This window comes from Pavona decussata, unplaced genomic scaffold (genome assembly GCF_977016875.1).
Source record: "Pavona decussata unplaced genomic scaffold, jaPavDecu1.1 SCAFFOLD_216, whole genome shotgun sequence".
In the NCBI taxonomy this organism is placed as follows: domain Eukaryota; kingdom Metazoa; phylum Cnidaria; class Anthozoa; order Scleractinia; family Agariciidae; genus Pavona; species Pavona decussata.
Genome location: NW_028145621.1, coordinates 459592 through 483195, shown reverse-complemented (window position 1 = coordinate 483195; position 23604 = coordinate 459592). Strand labels below are relative to the sequence as shown.

The window sequence follows — 23604 nt, the reverse complement described above, 5'->3', positions numbered from 1 at the left end:
TTAAGCTGTGGGCGTCACCTTTGACATGACATTTAATCAACGTGTGGATCTCATATCATGGTAAGCAACTTCATCCTCTGTTGTTGCCGTACTTCCAAAGATTTAAAATTGGTACTTTTCTCGGATTTCCTCGTGGGAAAAATTGGAAAACGAACGTCACAGCAACTGTTGAATGGTCAGGTTACACTGCTGGAAAGAACTCACCCACACTCACCCACATAACTTCTTCCTCCTGTCAACAAACCGAACTGCTTCCTGTTTGATTGTCCCAACACAGAATGCTTTTTCGAAGGTGTTCGTCGATATTTCTCGTTGTTGTTCCGTTCTAATTGTTACCTGTCCTATTTGCCTTGTTCTTCTATCAATTTTAAGAATAAAATGAATGCCGATAAACGTGTCTTAGAGAAGTGCTGTTTTGTTTTGTTTTTTCTTGTACGTGGTCTATCTAGTAAAACATCTCCTCAGGCACAAGTTAACTATTATTATTACTATTATTATTATTATCATTGCTATTATTATCTTTATTTATTTTTTTATGGCAGTCTTAACCATGTCGCTGTTTAGTAAAACTAACGTAAGTTGGGGGTGAACCTAGCCAACTTTAAGACAAAAATAGTTTTAAAAAGGTCCAAAAATAGCGTACTAATAAAATCCTTATTTATAATTAGCCGCAATGGATAAGCACTCAATGTGCGCGTCGATTGTGATTCAACCTCCAGAAACACGGTGGTAAAAGGTCGCAATAAATCAGCGTATTAAACACACAACTGAACAATATATGATTCACTTTACTTCGACAAAGTGAATGTATAAAGCGCAGTTTGATATCTTGTCTTTAACTTGGACATAATGTGTGTTTAAGTATGCTATGCTGTGCAGTGCTCTGCTATCCTATGTTATGTTATGTTTTGTTTTGTTGTAATTTGTTGTTATACGACTGAAATGTGCTCATCTTTCTCAGGAAAAGCCTCATTTGCATTTACTTTCAACACACAATTTACATATGCGACTATAAAACTAGTTTCGTCGGAAGACCTCGTCAGTTGGTCGCCAGCATGTTAGTTTGAATTTGAAATTTCAAAAAACTACTAGTTTTGTAGTCGCATATGCCAGTAAATTGTGTGTTGGAAGTAAATGCATGAGGTTTTCCTGATCAAGATGATGTTGAGTGATACTTTCTTGGCTTCGATAAACAAAATTTCACAGAGACTGAAATGTGATGTTTAAATTATATCTGTGAATCCATGTGTGAAGCGAACCCGCGGGCCAAATTGTTAGAACTCCGCGCGCCAATCCCAGCTTCCCACGACGTAAACAATTGAAAAATAACTGCATACATTTACTGTAGCTTTATTGGTCTAAAGGTAAGTATATACAAAGCTGAGGAACACTAAAATTGTAGGGCTTTCACTGGTGATCTAGATTATTTGACATCTCGAGTGGACATTTATTAAAGTAAACTGCACGTGAAAAGGTGTTTGTTGTCAGTTCATGGTGTCTGGGTGTGATGCAGGAGACGTGAGATTGCATCCGTCAGTCTTCTGTCTGGCCCGGGTTATGCATAACTATGTTAAAAAACTGATTATACAAGAATCCCTTTAGGTGTTTTTCTTATAGCGCATATGTGAAAATGAGAAAGATATCAATGTTTTTCTTTATAATATATTCTGTCTAAATCAGGCTCCCACACAAAAGGAAGACGAAAAGAAAAGCATTCAAAAACGGAAGTTCGAGATGGCCAGTAGTAATGTACTCGTATTTGACAGTATCTAAGGGAAGGCGATGGCACGACTGATATGGCTGGTGGTAATGGTTTATAACCAAAAAACATTGTTCGAGGGAAATGGTTTTCTGTTCTAAATATAGAGAACCGAAAAGTGACTTTTCAATAGCCAACCGAGTATACACAACATTTAACCACTCCACAACAGCATCCCAGAAGCCAGAAGAGTAACAGATGTCTCTTCAAGATACACCGTGATATCTTCTGTAGAATAAAGTATGGAAGAGATGAACATTGTGAGAGATAGAGCTCGTTATGATCAGTGCATTTGCCGGTTAATAGTTAAAATTTTTTGTTGACGGTCATTACTAATAAGAGGATTTCCAGAAATGAATTTTGATTGTACGTTCAAGCTTTATTTACAATGTTGTACTGAACATCACCGCTATTGTTGGCCAGACGAGGGCTCGCGCGCCGACCCCGGACGCAGTCTGTTCTGATCGTATCCACTTTCTTCAAATACTGTATTACAGGACTCAAATCATATACCCTGTTAAATCAGTTGCAGGTGCACGGCTCAGCAGGTTTCTCTCTGTGATTTATGTCTTAATTTCGAAGTCTATTCAGCTTAATTGAATCGGTAGCTGAAAGCATTTCAGTAACACATGCACTCCACATGTTCTCTTCGCCGGCTAGAGGTTGCTTCAATCCCCACGTTTTTTTCGGCCACTCGTCAGTTTCCAACAATTAGATGAGGTGTTTTCTGTTATCCCTCAACAATTGCAAGAGACAATTTGAACAGCTTTTTTCAATCTATTTATTTAAAATTTGTTTGTTTCCCAATAAAGCTATCTGAAAAGCTATGTTTTTGCGTCAATCAAAACAAAATATTAAGCCGTTAATTATAATGGTATTTTTATATAAACAAGAAAAAGTTATTTAAGCAAGACTTAATTAACTCCATATCTTGTGCCATGGTGTCTAACAAGATGACTGTTTGGTTCATGCATGTATTATAATAAACAAATTTGCAACCCTGATCGATGCTGTGTTGTATGTGAGCAGGCGCTTTAACGCAAAACCCTCTCCAAGCCGACTCAAGGAAATTTGGCTGCATTTCTCATTGTTCAGCACACTCAACTCTTGGTTTCCCTCCAACTGACACATTGACAGAGGCGACACCTCGTGTCTTCTCTCAAGAATAGAAATGTGGAAGTCTTCCAATTTGTTTCTTGATAATTGAATGCGAAACACTTGTTTCCTAGCTATGCCGCTAAAGGTGTTTGTGATTATCTAGAATACGCCAAAATTCGGAAAAGAAGAAAGTTATCTTATCCAAAGATTAAAATCGTAATCGTTTAGTTCTGGTACTATATCCAAAGAAGATAGTAGTCTTGTTACGTTTCAAGACATGATGTCTTTGTCTCTTTTATCTTGTTCGTTCATCGCTTTTCTTCATTACAAGATTAAATCTAAAGGGCGCTGGCAGAACAATTGAAACGTTTAAGGTATGTGAAGGTCCTTACTAGTATGACTTAGTCATCGATTTTCGCACTGAAAAGAACTGTTGTTAGTGGATAATGGCACTGGAATTGATTCAGTGTTACTTAAGTGTGCCTCTCAGAGGGGGGCGTAAGGGGGGTCCGAAAACCGCAAAACCGCGCAGAAATACGTAAAAAACCGCAATACCGCATCGAAATTTACCAAAATACCGAAACCGCAGTTACAAAATGGGGAACATGCCGTGATCGAAAACGAGCTCGGGAACCCAATTTCTTGTCGTCATTCGAATCAGCATTACATTTCATTTAATATCTTTAGAAGGAGAATTTTTAATAACTGGAAGTCAACGTGAGTCAGTCCCCTTAAACAGTCCCATGGATTGGTCAGTGGAGAAAACGTACAATTCTCCCAAAGCGAGTTCTTACTCCCAGGAGAAACGTCGCCCAGCTTTCAATCTCTCCTTGAAGTAACATGGTATCTTTCCGCACATCCTCAACCACCTCTTCATCACTGCTTTCATCAAAGTCGTCTACCTCGTCTTCATCCAAGTCGTTTTTCCCCGGGCAGCGCAGTCTGCCGTATTGCCCTGCTTGTCAAAGGCAATGGACACAGGCTTCTCTGAGATCTCGTAATCCCTTTATTATTTGGTACATAAACTTAGGGAGTGTGCCATGTCGCGCCATGGTGGTCTCTTGCCGTTCTGTCCGTTGTCTTCAGCAGCCCTATAGGAGGACGCCCAGTCCTTTAGCGTATTGCAGTCTGCTTGACGCATATTGACGGTTGGTAGAGGTTTCATGACAGGACCCTGCGACAACAATAAAGCTCCCTCTGGTTTGGGATACCAACTAATCGCCTGCTTGTATGACAGTATGCTTCCCAAGTGGTCACGCGTTTGACCGCCACTTTCATTGTCAAGCCTGCTTTACATGAAAGGTGGAGTGACAATTTTCCACATCAAGTGTCATGCAGCTCAACAGATTTGTATGCTTTTAATCAAATTTTCTCAGGTTAGCGTACAATCTCCAGGCTGTACTTAGACCTGACTGTGTCAATCACGGCAACTCAGTGATGCCAATGTCCTGGACGACACACGCCCTTGCGGCTTTAGGATCACAGCTTTACTATCCATTGTCGGTCTTGGCGAAACTACAGTAGGTAGAATAGGTAGGTCGAAATAGAGTGAGATTAGGGGCGTAGCGTAGTTTTTCCGTTTAGGTAGGCCTAGGAGGGGTAGCGAAACGAGCGCCGAAGGCGCGAGCCTCTAGGGGGGTGTGGGGGCATGCTCCCCCAGAAAATTTTATTTTTAGGGCCTCAGAAATGCCATTTCCCATTTTTTCCAGGGAGAAGTTTCATAAATCAAAGCATGAAAAAACGCTAACTATTCAGTGACTTTGTTGTTTACTTGTCAGCATTTGGTACCACTGATATAAGTGTATATTGGACTTGTGTATTATAAACTGTAAATGTGACTTCACAACCTCGTTCTTAGGGCCTTTTCCCTGGCTTGGCGAAACTAGATTGTCAATATTCACATTTTTGTCCTTGTGTGATGTGGAGTGATGCCAAAGAGGACAGCCTCTCCTCACTCATAGTGCTTCGAAGGAGGGTTTTCAGTCTCTTCATGCCACTAAAACTGGGTTCGGTAGCGCAGGTTGACACAAGTGTCTCGACCATCAGCGTTGTGATTACTAGGTTTTAAATTCTCGTCAATTACCCAGTCGACATATCATTGGATAAAATGGTTAATCATATCAAGTATTAACGGAAAAGGCTGAAATAATAAACTGTAAGATTGTGCAAGCTGATGCGCTATGCTTGTTGTTCATCCAAGACCTTGTAAAACGTAAACAAAACAACCGGGAGCGAGAGGCTCCGAGTGAAAACGTAACACCGCATAGGTCGGCACACACTTTTTTCACCGATCACCGCGGCCTAGAATGTATAAAAACCGCATACCGCTTAGTTTTGTAAAATCGCAATACCGCAGGTTAAAATAAAAATTACCGCAAAACCGCTCCAAAAATAACGCCGAACCGCATCACCGCAAACCCTTACGCCCCCCTCCTCTCATCAAATTGTACTGGGCATACTTCCACCCTTTTTTTCAGTAAATGTACCTTTGATAAGGAATCTCTTTAACCTGTTATCAAACACATCATGTTATTGATCGCCTTCTTTCCCCTTTAGTGATGACAAACGAGAGCAGCTTGTGTCCGGAGCTATGTAGGTGGTTCTTTCTTTTGAGCCCGGCCTAAAGGAGGGAATTCTAGATAGTAAGGATTGAAACTGAGTTACGGAGATGTCCTTTCCAGGGGGTACTTTTTTCCGCGCTGTACAAGGTGATTCTAACTTTAGCGTCTGTGTATGGAATCCTTACTATGACCATTAAATGGAAAGCTATTGCGCAGTTTTTTTTCTGTAGTGCTGGTGGTTCTAGCTAGCCTTCGATTTTTTAATGTGGCCATTCAGGAAAAAGCTATTGAGGATCTTCTTTTTTCACTGTTTGCTGTCCTGAACAAGGTGCTTCGGTTTTTTTTGTGTCTAGATAATGTTCTTTAGAGAGTGAAAATGCAGAGGAAAATTTGACCCAGTGATGCAGTTCACAATGGGAAAGCATGATATGACTTTGGATGAGAACACGCCCAGGTACAATCGGTACTCAAACTAGTTGCATGTATAGTCTGCCTTTGTGGAAAACTAAAAATTTCAGTTTTACGAGAAAGTGAAAAGCAAGTACTTCCTTTGAAAATAATGCCAGAGAGCCTTTATTTTAATGGTTACACTTTAGGGGTCCGTGGATGGCGCATTGGTGACAGCACTCGCCTGCCACCAGGGACGAGGGCCGGTTCGATTGACGGGCACGCGTCATATGTGGGTTGAGTTGTTGTTGGGTCTCGTACTTACGGTTCTTTTCCCCTCATCAAAAACCAACATTTTCAAATTCCAATTTAATCTGGAGAGTGTCCCCAATTGGTGCTTTGCGCTAAATGCATTAACACTTAAATGGAGTGTTTTTTTTAAGCGGTTTATCTAGAAACAAAAGTGAAAATTACCTTTACATCATAAATAATTTGTTTCTCTTAAAGTAGCTTTCATTTTAACGGACACACTTTAGAAATGCATCATTCCACAGGTTTTGCTGTCTCTAGGTTTACCCCTAGAAATGCTGGGATGGCATACTTAAGTTCACCCTTAACCCTACCTGTCAGACGCAGTACTTTGAAGTCTAAGTGGTCTAGTTTAACTTGGTGCTTATGTTTATGTAAGTGCAAAAGCTCCCCGTTTTTCTATCTCAGAATTCTGGTATAAGATTCCACAAGACCTATAGTTAATCACTGTAACTTTCTTTATGATCCGCGGTTAGTGAAATAGTGATAGGTTGGAGAATTCCTCTCAACGCTGTTGAAATTTAATAAGTAAAAAACCAGGAAACATAACCCCCATCTTATTGACTTGAAATGATACATAGTTGCAATTTGGCATGCTTTCATCACTGATCGTCAATGAATAAACCTACTTATACCATGTGTTCAGTTCTCATGTCGAAGATTTCAGTGGGCTTAGCGTTTCAGATGGCAATATTCACTGGTTTCTGATGTGACGAAGAATGTGCAAAGTATGCCTCATGAAGTATTTGTCGTGAAAATCTGCAATGCACCAGTTTTGGTCTCAGTGAACATTTCAGTTGTCACTATGTTGATGTGTCCACCGTCACGGGTTACGTAATAACTACTCTTTCATCCGGGATGAAACCCCGGGGATGACTGTAATGCATGATATCCGACCTCAAACATGGAGTTGTTAGTCACCACAATTTATACGTTTTGATCAGTTTAGGCCTGCATTTTCTAATTCTGTATTTTGGTCTCAATGGAATACAGTATTTTTGCCTCCTAGTTGGTATTAAGTAAATTGCAGGTTCTTCAGTGCTCTTTGACTGAAAAGTAGGACTTCTTTCAGGGGGTTCTGAAATATGGTATATTTCGGTCTGACCGGACATCCTAGCCCAAACGTTCAATGGCGAACATCCCCAGGGATGAAAATGTTTATGTAAACAAAATCTTTTTCCGGGGAAAACATAATGAACTCGCATGATGAACCCCCTAAGTTCACGTCGCACGCAAACGAAACCTTTGGCTCAGGGTCGTTTTGAAGAGAAATCATCGAAGCTAGGGAAAGTGCCAAGTTGGGCCCGGTAGCGTTTCGGTTCTGTCATGACTCGGCCGCCAATTTCCCTTCCTTCAGAATCCCTTACCTTCAGTACAGACACCAAGAGGGTTAGAATGGCTAAGAAGAAAGCTACTGAAAGCGAACACTTTCTGCAAACCGACAGGCTGTATCTTTTCCTTCCCTCAGGCAATCATTCGATCACAAAGAAAAAGGGGTATTTGTTGTACGCTATGACTTACGTCAATTTTTTGTCGCAGCTATTTAGTACACCATAAGGACATTCCAACCCTAGCAGTACGCAGGATTTTTGTCCCATGAACCTAGTTTAATGGCCTTAGCTCCCACGAGTCCCCTGTAGCTCAGTGGCAGAGCATCCGAACTTGTGATCGGAAGGTCTTAGGTTCGACTCCTCATAGGGGCACTCGGATTTCCTTTTTCCGAGTATGCCTGTTTCATTCACTGAATAATTACATCATTCTCATTTATAAGGACATTAAAAGGCACTATGTATTGCTCAGTTTCGCTAGCACTAAAAGGATAAAATACTTACCTTCTTGGTTGGTCGACGTTTATGAAACAAATTCATCTCTCGGCCATCTCTGAATCGTTGCATACGTTTACAACTGTTTCAATTAACGTTGTCGGATTTCAAAGCCTCAGTTAGCGGACGGCAAAAGATCGAAAGGCAGTATGGGTATCTGTAAATCTTTAGGTAACTCGCTAGTTGTAATTGCTCGGTTGTCAGCGCCATAGGATGTAATTTATTTTCTCAGTTGGGCTGAGCCATAGCTGAATTTTCTAGCATTTCTTAATAAATTACTCACACAGCAATACCGTCCAATTAACTGGGTATGGGAGAGTTAAAATTATGTTTGTATTCTTGTCACGCGTGGACGGTGGGAATTATCTTTGAAATTCAAAGCAAACTAGCAATTAGTGAGTCGGCGACGTCGTAACAAAAATAGCAATAAAATAGTTTGAACATAGGTGGTGACGATCTGTTTCGAATTAAGTAATTGAATTAAAAAAAAAAAAAAAAGAGACATCTTTCCGAATGTTTTAAAAATTACCAAACGATTTGCTCAGTTTAATTGATGTTTTGCGTGCTGATACAATTATTTTTTTTTATCTTTTAGAATGCTGTAGTTATCGTTCTCAGAATACTTGTTATACATAAGATGCTTCGAGAAATGCATAAAGGAGACGAACAAACTAACCAAATACCTTTGATTTTCATCTAGATTCTGTGCTTGTTTTTCGATCGCGCCAAGCGAAAGTAGCCACTCAAAAACAGTATTTAAAGCTTGCTGTATTGGCCGCTTGTACGTTACTGCTCAACTCAAGAAAAATCGCTTTTTTTTTTCGTTGCGAAGGGTTTGCATTCCCTGATTCTCATGTTTCTAAGACAGTTTTCGCTCTAAAACTGTAAATGTCTACTTCTATCTTTTTTGGGTTGCCTAAGGAAATACGGAAAATATTTTCTATTTGTTTTAAAAATAGTACACGATAACCCACAATTGGGAACACCGCGAAAATTTCAACAAGGCATTAGGGTGTTTGGTATCCAGAAGCTTTCCATATGAAGAATGCGGTATCGTGGTGTGAACTGAATTGCAGCTCCATACTTTGATGCAGTGAACACTGATCCGCGAATAAGAACAGAAAATTAATACTTCCTTAAACCAAGCACGTTGGAATCCTCGCCAAAGGGCTGGTGTAAATACTCCCCCATATCCACTGAAGGTTAAACAAGTGCTTTCCCTAAGAAAATGTACTGTTAAATTAATACTTATGAATACTGGTGAAACAAATAGCTTCCTTAAACCGAACACGTTGGAATCCTCGCCAAAGGGCTGGTGTAAATACTCCCCCATATCCACTGAAGGTTAAACAAGTGCTTTCCTTAAGAAAATGTACTGCTAAATAGTAAAAATAGCGAAGAAGCACTCACCACGCGATCATTACGTTTCCGATGCAATTTTTCAAACTTGACTACCACTCTGTGTATAAATAAACACGTCCTCTTATGGGACGATCAGCCATGTCAATATTTCTTTTGTGTATAAAGGCGCCCGGCTAAGCCGTTAATCCGTTTGGTAAACAGTCGTTTTGCCCATATATAAGCCTGGCTGTACCCCGACTTGAGTACAGCGCATTACAAAAACAATCGATCATAAACAAGCTAGGACCACAATACTGAAACCGGAGAATATTTTCGCAACCTTCCAAGTCCCTCCCATTAAGTCTGTTTTTCCATATGATCAAAGATCGCTCCACTGCCAAAAAAAAGAAGTGATCAGCCATCGTGGCAATCATGATTATTGAAACGAGACACGCGAGGTTTCAGCGATCAATTGATCAAGTATACTGCAGACATTAGTATAAGCCAAGGTTCAAATGATCGTCGATAATCGCACAGTTAGTGATAACGAGGAAACCAGGGCTTCCTTAATACCCGGGGTATGCGGCCGGACACTCCCCTATAAAAGCGATGCGACCATGAAAGCTGTTTAGGGACTGTGCAATAATTATCAGGAGGGGGGGGGGGGGGGGGCTGAAAAACCAGAGTTATCTAGCAAAAACTTAGACAGTACCCCCCCTCCAAAAGTAAAACATTAGTTCTAAGCCCCCCTCTGTTATGTTAAAAATAACGTCGCAGCCCCCCCCCCCCCCCCCACCAACACACACACACGCACTCACTCCTCGCCGCCACCATTAGGTTTCAGTATCTATTGTCTGACAATCCAGCCTGTGCCCCCCCTCTGTCAAATGAGTGATTTTACTTTGAGCCCCCCCTATCTTGGTAGCAATTTTAGGTAATGCCACCCCCTCTCGTTTTTCACCCCCCCCCCCCCCCCTCCTGATAATTATTGCACAGTCCCTTATACACCGATTGGATTCTGATTGGCTAAAGGAAATGCAGTTTTCCGGAATCACGATGCAGAAAAAAGGACATTTAGTGCAAATTACAACGATTTCCGAAGACTTCCGAAGATTACACGAATATTTCCGAAGACTACCCGAAGATCAGTCGTATATTTCCGAAGATTTTTCAACATAATTGGAAGGTTTGCTATAATCTCGCAATGTTTTTGTGTATATCAATAAGTAATCAGATGTTAAATTCTATATTTTCGGAACTTTCAAATGGCGTCTCAAACTAAGCAATCGTTTGAGATATGTTGGAGAAAAAAATATTTATGTGAGAGGTTAGCAAATCAATTGTGTCGATCAATACCAACACTGTGTGAGTACCAGCGCTGGATCGCGTCACAACCCAACGGGGTGAAACACGGTGTAGTTTCTGCGCTGTCGATTTGGAGCAAAAACCTTCGCCGACTATAGCATAAATATAGGCAGTCCGAGAGAGTTTCTGCGAGTGAGCAGTACTGCGCATGTCATCCCGTGACAGTGTCCCTTGAAGGTAAGTCGTCTTTAATAAACACAGTATTTTAACGTTTGCATAGTTGAGCATTTGTACACCACATTTAAAAATATTGTCCAAAAATATAAAGTAGAAAATAAGAAGAGACCGTATTTTTCACAAAATATTTTGTCGTTTAAAATGCAAACTTCTCAAAAGAAAGAATAGATTTTAGAAGGGATGGCGTAAACTAATTACATTATCAGTGTGTTATAGGTCAACTCGGATAACAGGAAAGATGGCAGTAATAATTAATTAATTATTTCCATTAAGGATAACCAATACAGGCAAGGTTCTATTAAAGTTTTTTGATAACTCAGAACCGAGTTCTACGAAAACTCAACTCACTAATTTTCAAAGCAGGTTTTTTTTTAAGTTAGCGGTGTTCGTGGGTTTGTATTAAATGGTGTCTCGATTCTTTTCTTATTAAGGAAATAGGTATCGAGGTTTGTACGGAAAAGGTGGTTTTCCGGCGATGAAACAGATTCAATTCTCACGTAACCAAAACATCAATACTCATTCAGCAATATTTTGAACATATAAAGAAGGTAGACCTGTAAGATTTTGCACTGAATCTTTTTTCTGCTTCAATTTCATTTTGTTCAGCCAAATCTCTAACATTTCAAGCATACCAACAAAACAACAATCAAGACAGGCTAGCTTTGGTAATAAAAAACTCTAGTCGCCGATTTTAATTAAGGGCGATAAAAAGTGTTTACACCTGCGGAAATTCGTATAAAAGTCGCACGAGCGGTTTCCCAAACAATTAACTACAACCTTCATGCATATTCAAGACAATATTTGTCATAAAAAGGTTTGAGTTAACTGGAAAATTATCTGCTAGCATAGGAAAAGTTTAAATCACCGATTCTGAATTGATGATTGCAGTAAAATATGTTTTTCAAGCTGCGGAAAGCACTGCATTTATATATATTTATGTAATGTTGCTATGTAGTTTTACGGCGCTTTACTTTGAAGAGGCCGCAGGGCTTGTCAAAACAACACTGAACTATGTATTAAGAGATTTATCATTTGGATAATTAAAAATTTTATTTTAGCTTCGCAACAGTAGTTCTATAGATGTGCTAAATCATAGCTCTATGTAATTTCCTCAGGAAAATTCTCAAGAGTTATACCGGCCCTAGCCAGCGTTTCAGACAAGCAGTCAATACCAGACAGTTTTAGTCAATGCTATTTTACGAAGTTGTTAGATAGCTGGGATGTCAAATAAGTTTAAAACTGGACTTACCATGTTTTGAACAGCATAATGAAAAAAGACCATTTTGCTTTGCAACAGCAATGCATCCACTAAGCCATCATTCTCTATTGTTTTCATTTTGAGGAAACTTCTAGAATTTGATAAAAAACATTTGGCGGTGTGCCCGCCTGAAAGCAACAACAACAACCAATTACGTTCCCCGGTTTAAAACATCTGCGGACCGGTAACGGGTGATCCCGAGCGTCTCAACCCGCTTGGATAACCAATCAAATCTCCCAATTGAAACGAACTTTTAATCGTTAACAAAACCAGCTCCTGATTTGTCGTAATGCGCTTTCCGGTGGACTGTTTCCTTGATTTTTATCTTTCAAATGCATCGCTCTCCTTGTATTAAAACAATTTTTTTTAAGATTTACTGTTTTCGTTTGAGGGTTATTTTCTGGTCTGTGTTAAAATGTATGTTTTATAGAGCACTTTTTTTTGTATTTTAGGAGCATGCAGCACCAACCAAGTTGTGGAAAACCCCAACCCACAGCACTACGTTTGTTTTCATGTATAAAATGTATCGCCAGGTTTAATTGATCAAATTTTCTTTTCTTTTTTGCCTAATTTGTCTTGCAAAAGAAATTCACCATTAGCCAGAAAATCACCCCTACAAACGTACTGCAATATTCGATATTAAAACTGCATATCCTACGTCATTACATAGAGAGAGAATCTATTCCATGTCTTACATCGTGACTGTGACTTTTAAAAGAAAAAATTGCCCTGTTCCTTTACGTTGTCAGTATGGGTAAATTCATTGCAGGTATCAAGACAGTTGATAATTTAGAAAGTGGATCATTTTACCACTAAATGGGGTTATTTTTATTATATTTTTTTGTTTTACAGAAGAGATTAAATAATTGCTGAGGATATGTACATGTAATATCTTTCTGTGCTAATTCTACGTAATTATTTTGCATTCTAGAGGCTAATCAGTGGTATCTCAGATCACGTCCACTTGGTAATTAAAAATGCTTCCCCGAAAAGGTTGTTTTTCCCTTGATTATTATCCTTGGCACGCTGTAGTCGTCAAACAATTATGATGTAATATATCAAACACAAGGAAGAGTATTTTATTTGATTTTCAAACTCAGAGAAGATAGGTTAAAAAAACTGAGACGCAACCGATTTTTCTTTTTCCTTTTTTTTTATTTCTACCAACTTTTTGGAAATCAGATGAAAACTCTCTCGAGTCTTTGATGTGCCTTCTCAAATCATCAAATAATGATTCTCGGATAAATTCAAAGCAAAAGTTCACTACACAGTTATGATAATAAAGATCACATTTCCAAAACCCCCTTAGCTTCCAGTTGTGATATAGCGTTTAACAATTTTTTTTTTTTTACTTTCAGTATTAGCTGGTTTATGATTCCAGACAAGAGAGGATGCCTCTCTTGTTCCAGATTGTACTTTAATAAGACAGCCATATGAAGTCAACCGTTGACACAGGAGGACTCTGCATGGCCTCTCCTGGCTTTGTTCTTACTTCAGAGGAGCCAGGAGAATTTGTTTAATTAATTTCATTTGATTTTGTTTAAATTGGACAGAAATCGTGACTGAATTAACTTCTACCACATTAACATTGCCAGTTTACAATTGAGAAAAAAACGTATTTGGAAATGGCTAATCTAAAAGTGGCCGATAGGATCTAGTGAGCTCACTAACATTACTCGTAAATCAACACAGCAATAGAAATAATTGTAAACGCTCGTCTGCTAACAAGGTCTACCATTCTCGTCAGGGGCAATGTGGACAGACCAGACAGAACGTTCATAGAATTAAACAGTGAGAGTAACATTAGGGGCTAGTTACTAGTGAAGGAAGACTACAGAAAAATTTGTATCTTTATGTGCGTGCTAAACATTTTGGCGGGGCGAATCTCTCTGACCGCACTCTACAAACAGTGGAACCACAGCTAGACGGACGTGTCTATTCAGCGTTTCAAATGCATTGCCTTCCTGATATATAGACAACTGTTTTAATATCGGCTCTTTTTTTTGGAGGGTTCTTGACGGGCTGGTGTTAAAATTTTGAGAAACGTGTCTTTGCTTTTCATATTTCAAATGCGTTGACGTGCTGCGGTGCTGATATGATTGCTCTTTGAATAAAATGACCGGAGCAAACAGCGGTCGTAATATTTCAAATAAGCACAAACAAATGTGTTTTTTCCCTCGTCAGGTTTTTACTTCTTGTGGTAAGTTAATCAGTTTTCGTGATTGTGATGTTATAAGTGTCTTAATGCATCAATTTAATTTCACCGCTTTTTAACTCTGGAATTTCTCAGGTGCTTTTATAACTGAACACAATGAAGAGAACTATATATCTGTATTCAGAGAAATGGAATGATATTGTAGTAACAATAACTTATAGAGGCCTTTTAGATCTAGTTAGAGTGATATTTATCTGCTAGACACTTAGGACCAGCTATGAAATCAACTTGAAACGTGTGGTCACTGAGATTGATCACGCCTTCGAGTTTTGTCCAAGGCGCACATAAAGATAAAGATATCCTGTAGCCTTCACGCACGCGCAAATATCCCCCTAATGTTTGTGTCGGTTTAATTCTATGAACTCTCTACCAGGTCTGTCCACTTTGCCCCTGACGAGAATGGCGGACTTTCTAAGTAGACTCGTGTTTATTTTGCCTAAGCGCGAAAAACAGGACAAGCACCTCTCGCTCGGCTAGGTAAACGAGTATTAGGTAGGCTAAAGCAAAGTGGCGACCGGGATCTTCCGTAAGAATTACTTCAGTAATCACAGTGCGATTAGATATCCGATCATTCCACCGATAAGCAATTTTTCGGTCACGATTCTGTTCGAAGTGACGTTTTCTCTGATGGGAACCACGGTCACCTTACGTTTCTACCACAACAGCAAACCACAGAAACAAAAACCTCTTACTTGATTGGAGTAGTTTATTTTCGGCTTTCTTGGGAATGAAAAGGAGCTTGCAATTTAAGGCGTTAGACCATGAATAGTTTGGACTCGAGAGGCCAGTCGATCAGCAGTCCATAATTTTATAGCGGATTACTGAGTTCCAAAGAAAGTAGAAACGACTCTGTAATAGGCAGTCGAATTCAAGAAGACAATTCTTGTGTAAAAATCCACTGGATTAAAAAGTCTAAGAAATTGCTGGAAAAATAATAATGTGCGAGTTTTGGAGCAAGACGATTGGTAGAAACCAAAGAATGATGGCATTTTTTTCGCGTCTGTGATTGACTGGTTTTTCCTCATTCTTTGTGGCCAGGGGGTCGTTTCTTGAAAGTCCCGGTAACTTAACGGGCCCGATAAGTGTGGTGATAAATGTAGACGTCAATTTTTGTAAGCTTTGAATACTAAATTTTAAAATCTTATAATCCTATGAAAACGTTGGCCAAGTACCATGTCTGTAATCACTGTGTAATCGGCGAAAAAACATTTAAAAATAAAGTTATCGGGCCCGGTAAATTACTGGGGCCATTGACTTCTCTGTCTCAAGATATACTCAGGTATGAAGGAAGGAATAAAGTCACATATTAAGCAAGAGTCCCTGAATATAACTATTATTTACTTCGACAGCCGAGGGAAATGCTCTCTGTGTTAAGTTCTGAACAGGTTTAAAACCGGCTGAGGTGAACACAAAATATGGTGTAGAATGACTACGATTTATTTGCAGATATTGGCAGAGAGCTGTTCTCTCTACGACGTTCTTCTAGAGGCGGAATTGTGGAGCGTTATGTACTGGACAATTAATTTTCGTTTACTTGGCGAGTCGTTAATATGACTGAAGGGCCGCGAAATTTAAACATAAGCTGTAACTATTTTAGCGTAACTTGTCGGACGGCAAAATATATCGTCGTACATCAGGATACAAAGGCTCTTCGCCATCGCTCGGTTCTCGCAAGGGTCTGAATCCTAAATAGTATTTCTGAACGAAAATCAATTCATCTCTTCGGGTTTGAAGCCAGCTTAAGGGGTCGGTATAAAATTTGCAGCATTATTGTAAGAAGCAAACTAACTTTAAAAGAAATTTAATTTTCTTGGTTTGTCGCAATGTAATACAATGTTTTTGCTTCAGGATATTAGAAGCAATTATTTGATTAGCCAGAGCCCAAGAGTTGCTTAGTGCCATTTTTCTGAACAAATTAACTCTGCCTAAGCCCGGTCAGAGCCATCTAATCTTTTCTTGACCAGAATTTAATTGAAATTGCCTAATGTCGTCCTGGAGTACCCTCACGGCGGGTCTCTAATCTATGTTTACTGACCGTGTCGAAGTATATATGCGTGTATGAGTTTGCCTACTTTATTTTGCCGTGTGGAGGCACCTTTAGATCCACATTTTTGTTGATATTTATCTTTTTAACACAAATGTAAGTACAAGATATACTTGGTTTCCTGTGCTCGTGGTTACGTTTTTCAATATTTGTATCGCGTACTCTTGCTTGTGTTTTTTGCTTGAGTCGCTTGTTAAAACCACGCCTTGGGGGAGTACCCCACCGGGCGCTTTAACTCCTGACCAGTGACTCCTGACTTGGGAATCGTCAGGAGAAATAACTGATTCTCTTAAAAACAGTTGCACCGGCCAATGTTTCGATGGCAGCCTTCTACAAGATGGGTCATGCCAGAAATACTCCTGGATGAGCTGATTGTCTTAGAACACTTCGAACGCGGCAAACTCTCTGACCTTGGTTCCGGCTCAAGCAACTGTTATCGTGAGTCATCTTCGTAAACAAGGTGTCATTTAGTATGCAATGAAAGTGAGCGCGCACCGTGAAATGTCAAGAGAAGCTGATCAATTTTTTGTAAACAGTCTTTCGTGACATTATCCTGCTTTTGCTCTAATGATATTCAATGACGCTACTCTCTGCGAGTGAAGCGATTAGAATTATCTAGAATTCAGTGCCCCGCATCACAGCTTTAGCTAAGAAATGTTCTCTGTCACGATTCATTCCTTTCCATCCTTTATCTCTGGGAAATATACTTATACGTCCTTGAACTTGTACATACGCCGAAAAAAAACCTGCCTCTTTCTCGATGCTTCAGATAACGGTTGGTAGAGGAAACAAAATGAAATATGTACCTACGATCGATGCACAAAGTGCTTCGTTCCCAAGAATCTGTCTTACTTTTTTGCCCGAATTATTGGTTGTGGACTTGCATTGGTATCGCTGAAGCTGTTCCTTCAAAGGAATGTGAAAAGAGCTCAGTGTCTTTTCCCTTCCCCCCAAAAGACCTTAGATGCCAATAGCTGTACCTTTCCTATATGTTCTTTCAAGCTGTATAGAGCTTTTTTATTGTCATGCCAATAATAAGCCCTCTCGAAAATAAATAGTCCTTTGAATAATTGGTAGCTCAGGGTTACTGTTTTATGGTATGGTTTAAGAATCTCTGGAAGAACAACTAGAGAGGATTGAAGTGAGAAAGTTGGAACAAAGAAATGTAAGTGACGGCTTAAAACTGATTGTACTGGAATGAGCGAAACACGTGTCTTGAATGAAACAAAGTAACCTGTGTCTGGGAATTTTTTACGTGTTTCTCGCCTTGTCCGAACATAAACTAAAAGCGTGTCAACCGTAGGAAGATTGTACCACTTAAGAATTGAGAGTATTAACCCCCCACCTCTAACTTCTTTGTAAAACAAGTAACTGACTCTGTCTAAGTTGTTTTCGTTAAGCGTACATGTTACTTAATTAATGCAATCAATCTTGTCTTGTTTTCATTCTGTTCATTGACATTGTTGATCGTTGTGGAAAAATGAATGAACTCGCATGGGATAGATCACTGCTCTAAAGAAACCTTCGAAGCTGATTAAGCAAAGACCTGATGAGTCACAAAATGATTGTCGAGACTGCAGAATGCAGGCACGTAAGAGTCGATTTGGTTACTCCATCGTTCAGTTAATTATACACAATTAAGTAAGAAAGGGTTTCGCCTAGATGTGTTTATTTTATAAATGATACAGTGTTGGTCAATGTTACAACAGTTGCATTGCTCCATACTGCGGTAATTGAACTAATCAGTCTCTATTATTACATTGGGATACATGTTTCCTCGGTCTTGTTAAGATACAAATATTCTCTGACTCCTACATACATGAGACTTAACAACGTAGCTATAAGTTCCTCTAAAGGAAATAATAAATCACAATCTCATGAACGGGTGCGGATTTATTTGTTTCGGGCACTGGAGATCAAGAAGTCTGACCTTCAACCCTTCACAAGTATTAGTTATTGTGCTGGTTAATGCAGCAAAATCGTACCCTGAAAACGCCTTCGAACAGTGTTCTAAACTGTTGAAAATAGTAAAGCAGCTTTAACGAGCAATGTTTAAGTCAAAGAACAATATGGGTGTGCCTTAATAAACTGTTAGTGCTTTTTCTTACTACACTGTTTTTATATCCAATTAGGACCTTCATCACATATTAAGCACCTAGTACTAAAAGAGGCCTTACTTCAGTCACCACTTAATTGGTGTTCTTAAAATTCAAAAACTTAAAAATGTTTGGTGTTTACCGTTTCAAATAAAGTCACTGAAGCAAGTACGGTCACCTTGGCCAAGGTAAGGGCCCGAACAAACAACGTTAACATAATTATCTGTTTGTCACTTACGCGTGAATGATTCGCCTCCTATGGCGAAATAAATTGACTAGACCACGTTTTCGTGACCTCACCCTTCTCATTCCTTTTCCACGGGACAAAAATCGAATAAGCGAAATATCAATATCTAGTCAAACGATATTCTAAAGTATTTACCATGAAGATTTGTGTTTTCACAGTTAGTTTCATTCATTCGGGACAAAAGCATCCTTCATTTTCCACAATCTGTCAATCAGTTTACTTTACAAACTGTCTCTGTGAATTTTTAGTAGCATGAACGAAAATATATCTTTGCCTCACTATATTTACACATTTCCACCAAATCTACAAAAAATATCATGCCAAATACATTTGTTGACGTTAAAGAAGCAAAAATGATCACCTTGACCGAAGCAATTGAACTGCTTTGGAAAAATCAAAACATGACAAATTAAACTTTTCGTACAAAATGGTGGTGAAATGTCAGCTAGTGATTTACATACATATCATTTATATGTGAATGCGTGAATTGGAATACATGATTACGTTAAATTATGTTTTTTTTTTTCCTGTGATAAAAGATCAGGCCAAGAAAAAAGGTCTAATAATGCCTTCGATAATAAGTAAAATTTTAGTTTAAAAAGTTTTTAACACATTCTTTGAAGCATGGGATATTGATTCCTGAGGCTATTAAACGCGGACTAACGCAAACACAAAAAGGCCTTGGACTCAAAGTTAGTCCAAAACGGGCCTCCAAATCAATATTACCTCGCGTTGCGGTTAGTTCAAAGTTCTGCAACAAACACGCCAGGAGCAAAAATATCTCCGCTTTGGCAAGCGTGCTTCCGAGACATCGTCGACTGCCAATTGAGAAGGGAAGCTGCAACTTGCTTTTCACTTTGCACACGTCTCCGTTCTCATCAAGGAAGCGATACGGATTGAATATGTGCGGATTTTCAAAGACACGAGAGTCATGATTCACTGCCCACAGATTGACGACCACCATTGTATCCTTTGGGATCTTGTATCTGCCAACGGATGAATCTTCCGTGGTCTGGTGAGGCAAACCAAGTGGAACCACGGAAGAAATACGAAGAACTTCTAATACTGTAGCCTGAAGAAGAGGCATGTTTGGCTTGTCCTGGATGGTGGGAAGACGATCTCGTCCAACAGCATTGTCCAACTCTCGATGAAGGTCTCGCTGAACCTCTGGGTAGTTTACTAAGTAGGCCATTGCATAGCTTAAGGTATTCCCAACCGTTTCCAGCCCAGCTCCAAATATATCGGCTGAAAGCATTTTCACCATTTCCTCATCACCAATCTTGACTGATTTGCCTTTAGGTTGTGCAGACAAAATATCACTTTGTACATCCATTTCAAGATCCATTTTGTCCTCTTCCCCACGTTTCCTATGCCTTTTTTCCAATATCTTCGCCAGACACTGAGCAATACAAGACTCATTCTCAAGGTAATGTTTTCGGGCGGTGTACACCTTGCGTACGAAATTGATCAATGCTTCCACAGAGTGTTCGACAGCTTCGATCTGCTTGCGAACAAAAGGCGTCAACCAGGGTACATAATCTACCAGAGCGCCAGCAGCATTATTTTCGGAAAACTCATTGGTCTCGACAACAAGTTTTTGCAGTTCTTCCGTAAACAGATGGTTCTCAGGGTCTTCTCCAAAAGTGAGGTTAAACATTATTTTGATCACAACCATTTTGAGCTCATTGGACGGCTGGAAGGTTTCTGCTCCTTTCATGGCCAGCTCTGCTTTGAAATCTAGAAATTCGCCGTGAACGATTTTGTTGAGGTAATCCACGTTGCTGAAGACAATTTCATGGATGGCTTTTAAAGCCGACCTCTTTCTCTGAACTTGAAAGGGACAGTATTCTCCGAAAGCAATACTGAATTTCCGAACTCCGCATATGTTCAACGAGAACAACGTCGGACGGCTGGAGAAGTGTCGATGGCGTTGCAGCAAGGCTTCTTTGACGACCTCCTCGCTGTTCAAAACTACAGCTTCTCTCGTTCCAAACTTCACCGAAAACACATCGCCATAGATCTTGCTCATCTCGGTCAGTGCAATATGCGGCGAGGAACCAAGTTGGGTTAGATTTCCAACGATTGGAAGACCCCATGGCCCCGGTGGATAATTCACTGGCTTTTGTCGTCGTCCAAAAAGAAAATAGCAGAGAAAAGCAGTGAGTATCAGAAGGAAAAACAAAGGATCGACTACTAATAGTGTCACTTCCATTATCCTGTTGCGTCTGCAAGAGGCAATGCCTCAGGGTTATTTTTTCGAGGTGCGTCCTGTGATAAGCGAGCACAACTGTACGCGTGGTCAGTCAGTAACAAGCAATGTTATTGCCATCGACGCTAATCAGCTGTGAAAAGTGAACTTTAGAAAAGAGCGGTTCCCTGTATGCCAAGGTCACACTATTAAACCCATTGGGAATAGTTTATACCACGTACGTACATCTTAATGCACAGCTTGCTTCTTTAGATGAGAAATACTTAACTGAGTGGAAACGGCTTTTACAGGAGCGATATCTTGTAACTATTTCAATATATTTTAAACGTCTTAAAAACTGACCGTTCAACTTTGAGCCCTTTAGTCAATCGCACTGGAGGACAAAATTCAACACCGATTCATTGTTAAGCGAACAAATGAGTAGACTAGGGAATATTGTTTTGATGTATAACGATAGAAGTTTTCAGAATAAAAAAGAATTTAGAGTATTCCATTCGCGCTTTGTATTGTAGGGAGGAGGAACAATGTCTTATTAAAAAACATTGAAAATCAAAGTGACCTCTGTTACTCTTGCGCATGATCATACTGCTGATCCACAAAAAATTTGTCAGCTAAGCCGTCATCGACATGATCAATGAAGTTCATGCTTCTCAGCCAGCCGGTGCGTGAGGTCATTGTCGATTACATTTATTCAAAAAAAGCAAATGCCACATAGGATCCAGGGGCGTTCTATTTAATCGTATAAAAAATGCCTCACCCTACAATCAGTTTTATAAATTCTATTTCCCCCATTTTTGAAGCTGCACAGAGGTAGTGGCCTTGCTCCTTTGGCCACTACTCACTTCCCTAGAAGGTAAAACCACTTAAATATAATTATCTAAATGTTTATTTTCTTACCATAAAAATATATTGTATTTCGAATAAGTGTGATTAAATTTAAATTGAATTTAATTGAACCCTTTTTGCTGCTGTCTTGGACATTTTCACTTGTACATACCGCGGGTCAAATGACTACGGGCTCAGACGTTTGCTTACATTGTCTTCATTAACTCATCCAGAAAGCTTTGCTTTTCGAAGAAACTTCGGTTCCCTTTTTGCAAACGGATATTGCGTCTGTGGTAAACATTTGTTGGTGGAAACTGTGCCGGGAGCCGGCACAGATAACAGATGGAAACAGATAACAGTTAGGATTCACAACAGGCAATTTTTATTGTAAAAAGCAAAATTGTTTTGTAGTTACCAGCGAGAGATATACGATAGAATAGCGTAACTTTCCGACTGTCAAGTATTGCGGTTTCTTCAATTAATTAGGTTGTTAAGCAGTCAGTAGTTGAAGATCTTAAAAGTGGAGAAAGTTGGAGAGATGTGTAATTTTCCTAAACTTTTCGCGGCTTTGCTGAACTTGTTATGTGAAAATGATATGAACCATCTTATATTTTTTCCTGTCAGGTAATTAACGCATCTGCATGCTACGCAAAGGCTTCTTGCATTTTGTAGGGCCGACACCAAGAGTTCAGGCTGGCCTTTTGAAAATCTTGGTACTTCGGGGGAGTCGAACCTTAAAGCAGGGTTGTTTGCACTGTTAAGTTTGTTGCGCCAAGATAGGATACAAACAAACCATGAAGCGAATTTCAAAAGTTTGGGTTCATTTTAGTCCCGTTAACTTATCGGAGTTTTGTTTACCTCGACTTTTGTAAGTGGAGCATTAATAGCCCAATTAAATAAATTGTAGAGTTATGGGTTTATTTTAACACAAACGTTTGTCATTTTAAGTCAAGAAGAGATAAACCAAACCTAGAAAACTCCGCAGAAATACCACCAAGATGCGGGCATACCACGCCATGTTATTCTGCACTGAAGACCCTAATAAGAACTATGTGATGGTTTAGACCAAATAAACTGTGACGGCTAGTTAGTGCCGCTGTCCACCAAATTTTTTAGTTGCATTTTAGAGTTTAGTTACTTAAATTTTATTTACCCTATGCATTTGATTTGAGGACAGTTTTTATCCAAAAGAAAAGTCTTCAGTCTGCATTTTGCTACCACGTCACAATTCTTATCGAGACAAATTTCAATACAAGAGCAATACTATAGACTCTGATTTTTGGCTTTTTGTCGCTGTTTTGGTGTGATAGGGGTTTTGGTATTACTTGAGACTAATTTTCATCTTAATACTATACACTCAATTTTTTTTTCCTTTTTGTCACTTTTATGAAGTGGTGGTGGTTTTGCTATAACTTTTAGTCTAATTTTCATCCAGTCAAATCTTTGGCTTTTTCTCACATTTAGGCGTGACGGTGATGTTAGTATTGGTTTTGCTAAAATTTTCTTCCTAATACTATAGACTCTAATTTTTGTCGCTTTTTGGAGTTATATTGGTGTTGGAATTAGTTTAGGCTAGTTTTCATCATAGACAGTCAATATTTTTGGCTTTTTGGCGCTTTTTTCGGAGTGATAGTAGTTTTGGTATCAGTTACTTTAGCCTAATTTTTATCCTAATGCTACTATACACTCATATTTTTGACTTCTCGTCGCTTTTTTGGAGTGATAGTGGTGCTGGTAGTATATATATTAAGCAAAAGCCTTAAAGCGGAGCTCCACAATTCGCTTTGGAAGCCGGTTAATACGGACACCAAGGGGACATGCCAAAGTGTCCGTATTATCCGGGTGTCCGAATAAAGTATTAAGCGCGCTCTCAAAAAAAAAAAAGAAATT

General features: G+C 39.4%; 2 protein-coding genes and 1 long non-coding RNA gene across 4 annotated transcripts in view; 1 reads left to right on the top strand and 2 right to left on the bottom strand.

Moving 5' to 3' along the window:
* Positions 1 to 2032, top strand: part of LOC146459803 (uncharacterized) — a 46245-nt gene extending 44213 nt beyond the window's left edge. The window contains exon 3 of the long non-coding RNA XR_014857815.1: positions 1681 to 2032. This is a non-coding gene — a long non-coding RNA (uncharacterized LOC146459803). The remainder of the gene's footprint in view (positions 1 to 1680) is intronic.
* LOC146459802 (neuronal acetylcholine receptor subunit alpha-10-like) overlaps positions 1 to 9565 on the bottom strand; it is a 34686-nt gene extending 25121 nt beyond the window's left edge. Inside the window, exon 1 of one of the 2 annotated variants that reach the window (XM_085088924.1) lies at positions 9348 to 9565. The gene's annotated coding sequence lies outside the window, so the exon portion shown is untranslated. Of the gene's footprint in view, positions 1 to 214; positions 411 to 9347 lie in introns of those variants that run through there. The other variant, XM_085088925.1, reaches the window with a different exon arrangement.
* An 8346-nt stretch (positions 9566 to 17911) lies between these two features.
* LOC146459801 (cytochrome P450 1A2-like) lies at positions 17912 to 21702 on the bottom strand. Its single transcript, XM_085088878.1, has one exon. It carries the CDS (start codon positions 20890 to 20892, stop codon positions 19270 to 19272), a length of 1623 nt encoding a protein of 540 aa, XP_084945004.1. The 5' UTR covers positions 20893 to 21702; the 3' UTR covers positions 17912 to 19269.
* Positions 21703 to 23604: the final 1902 nt, after the last annotated feature.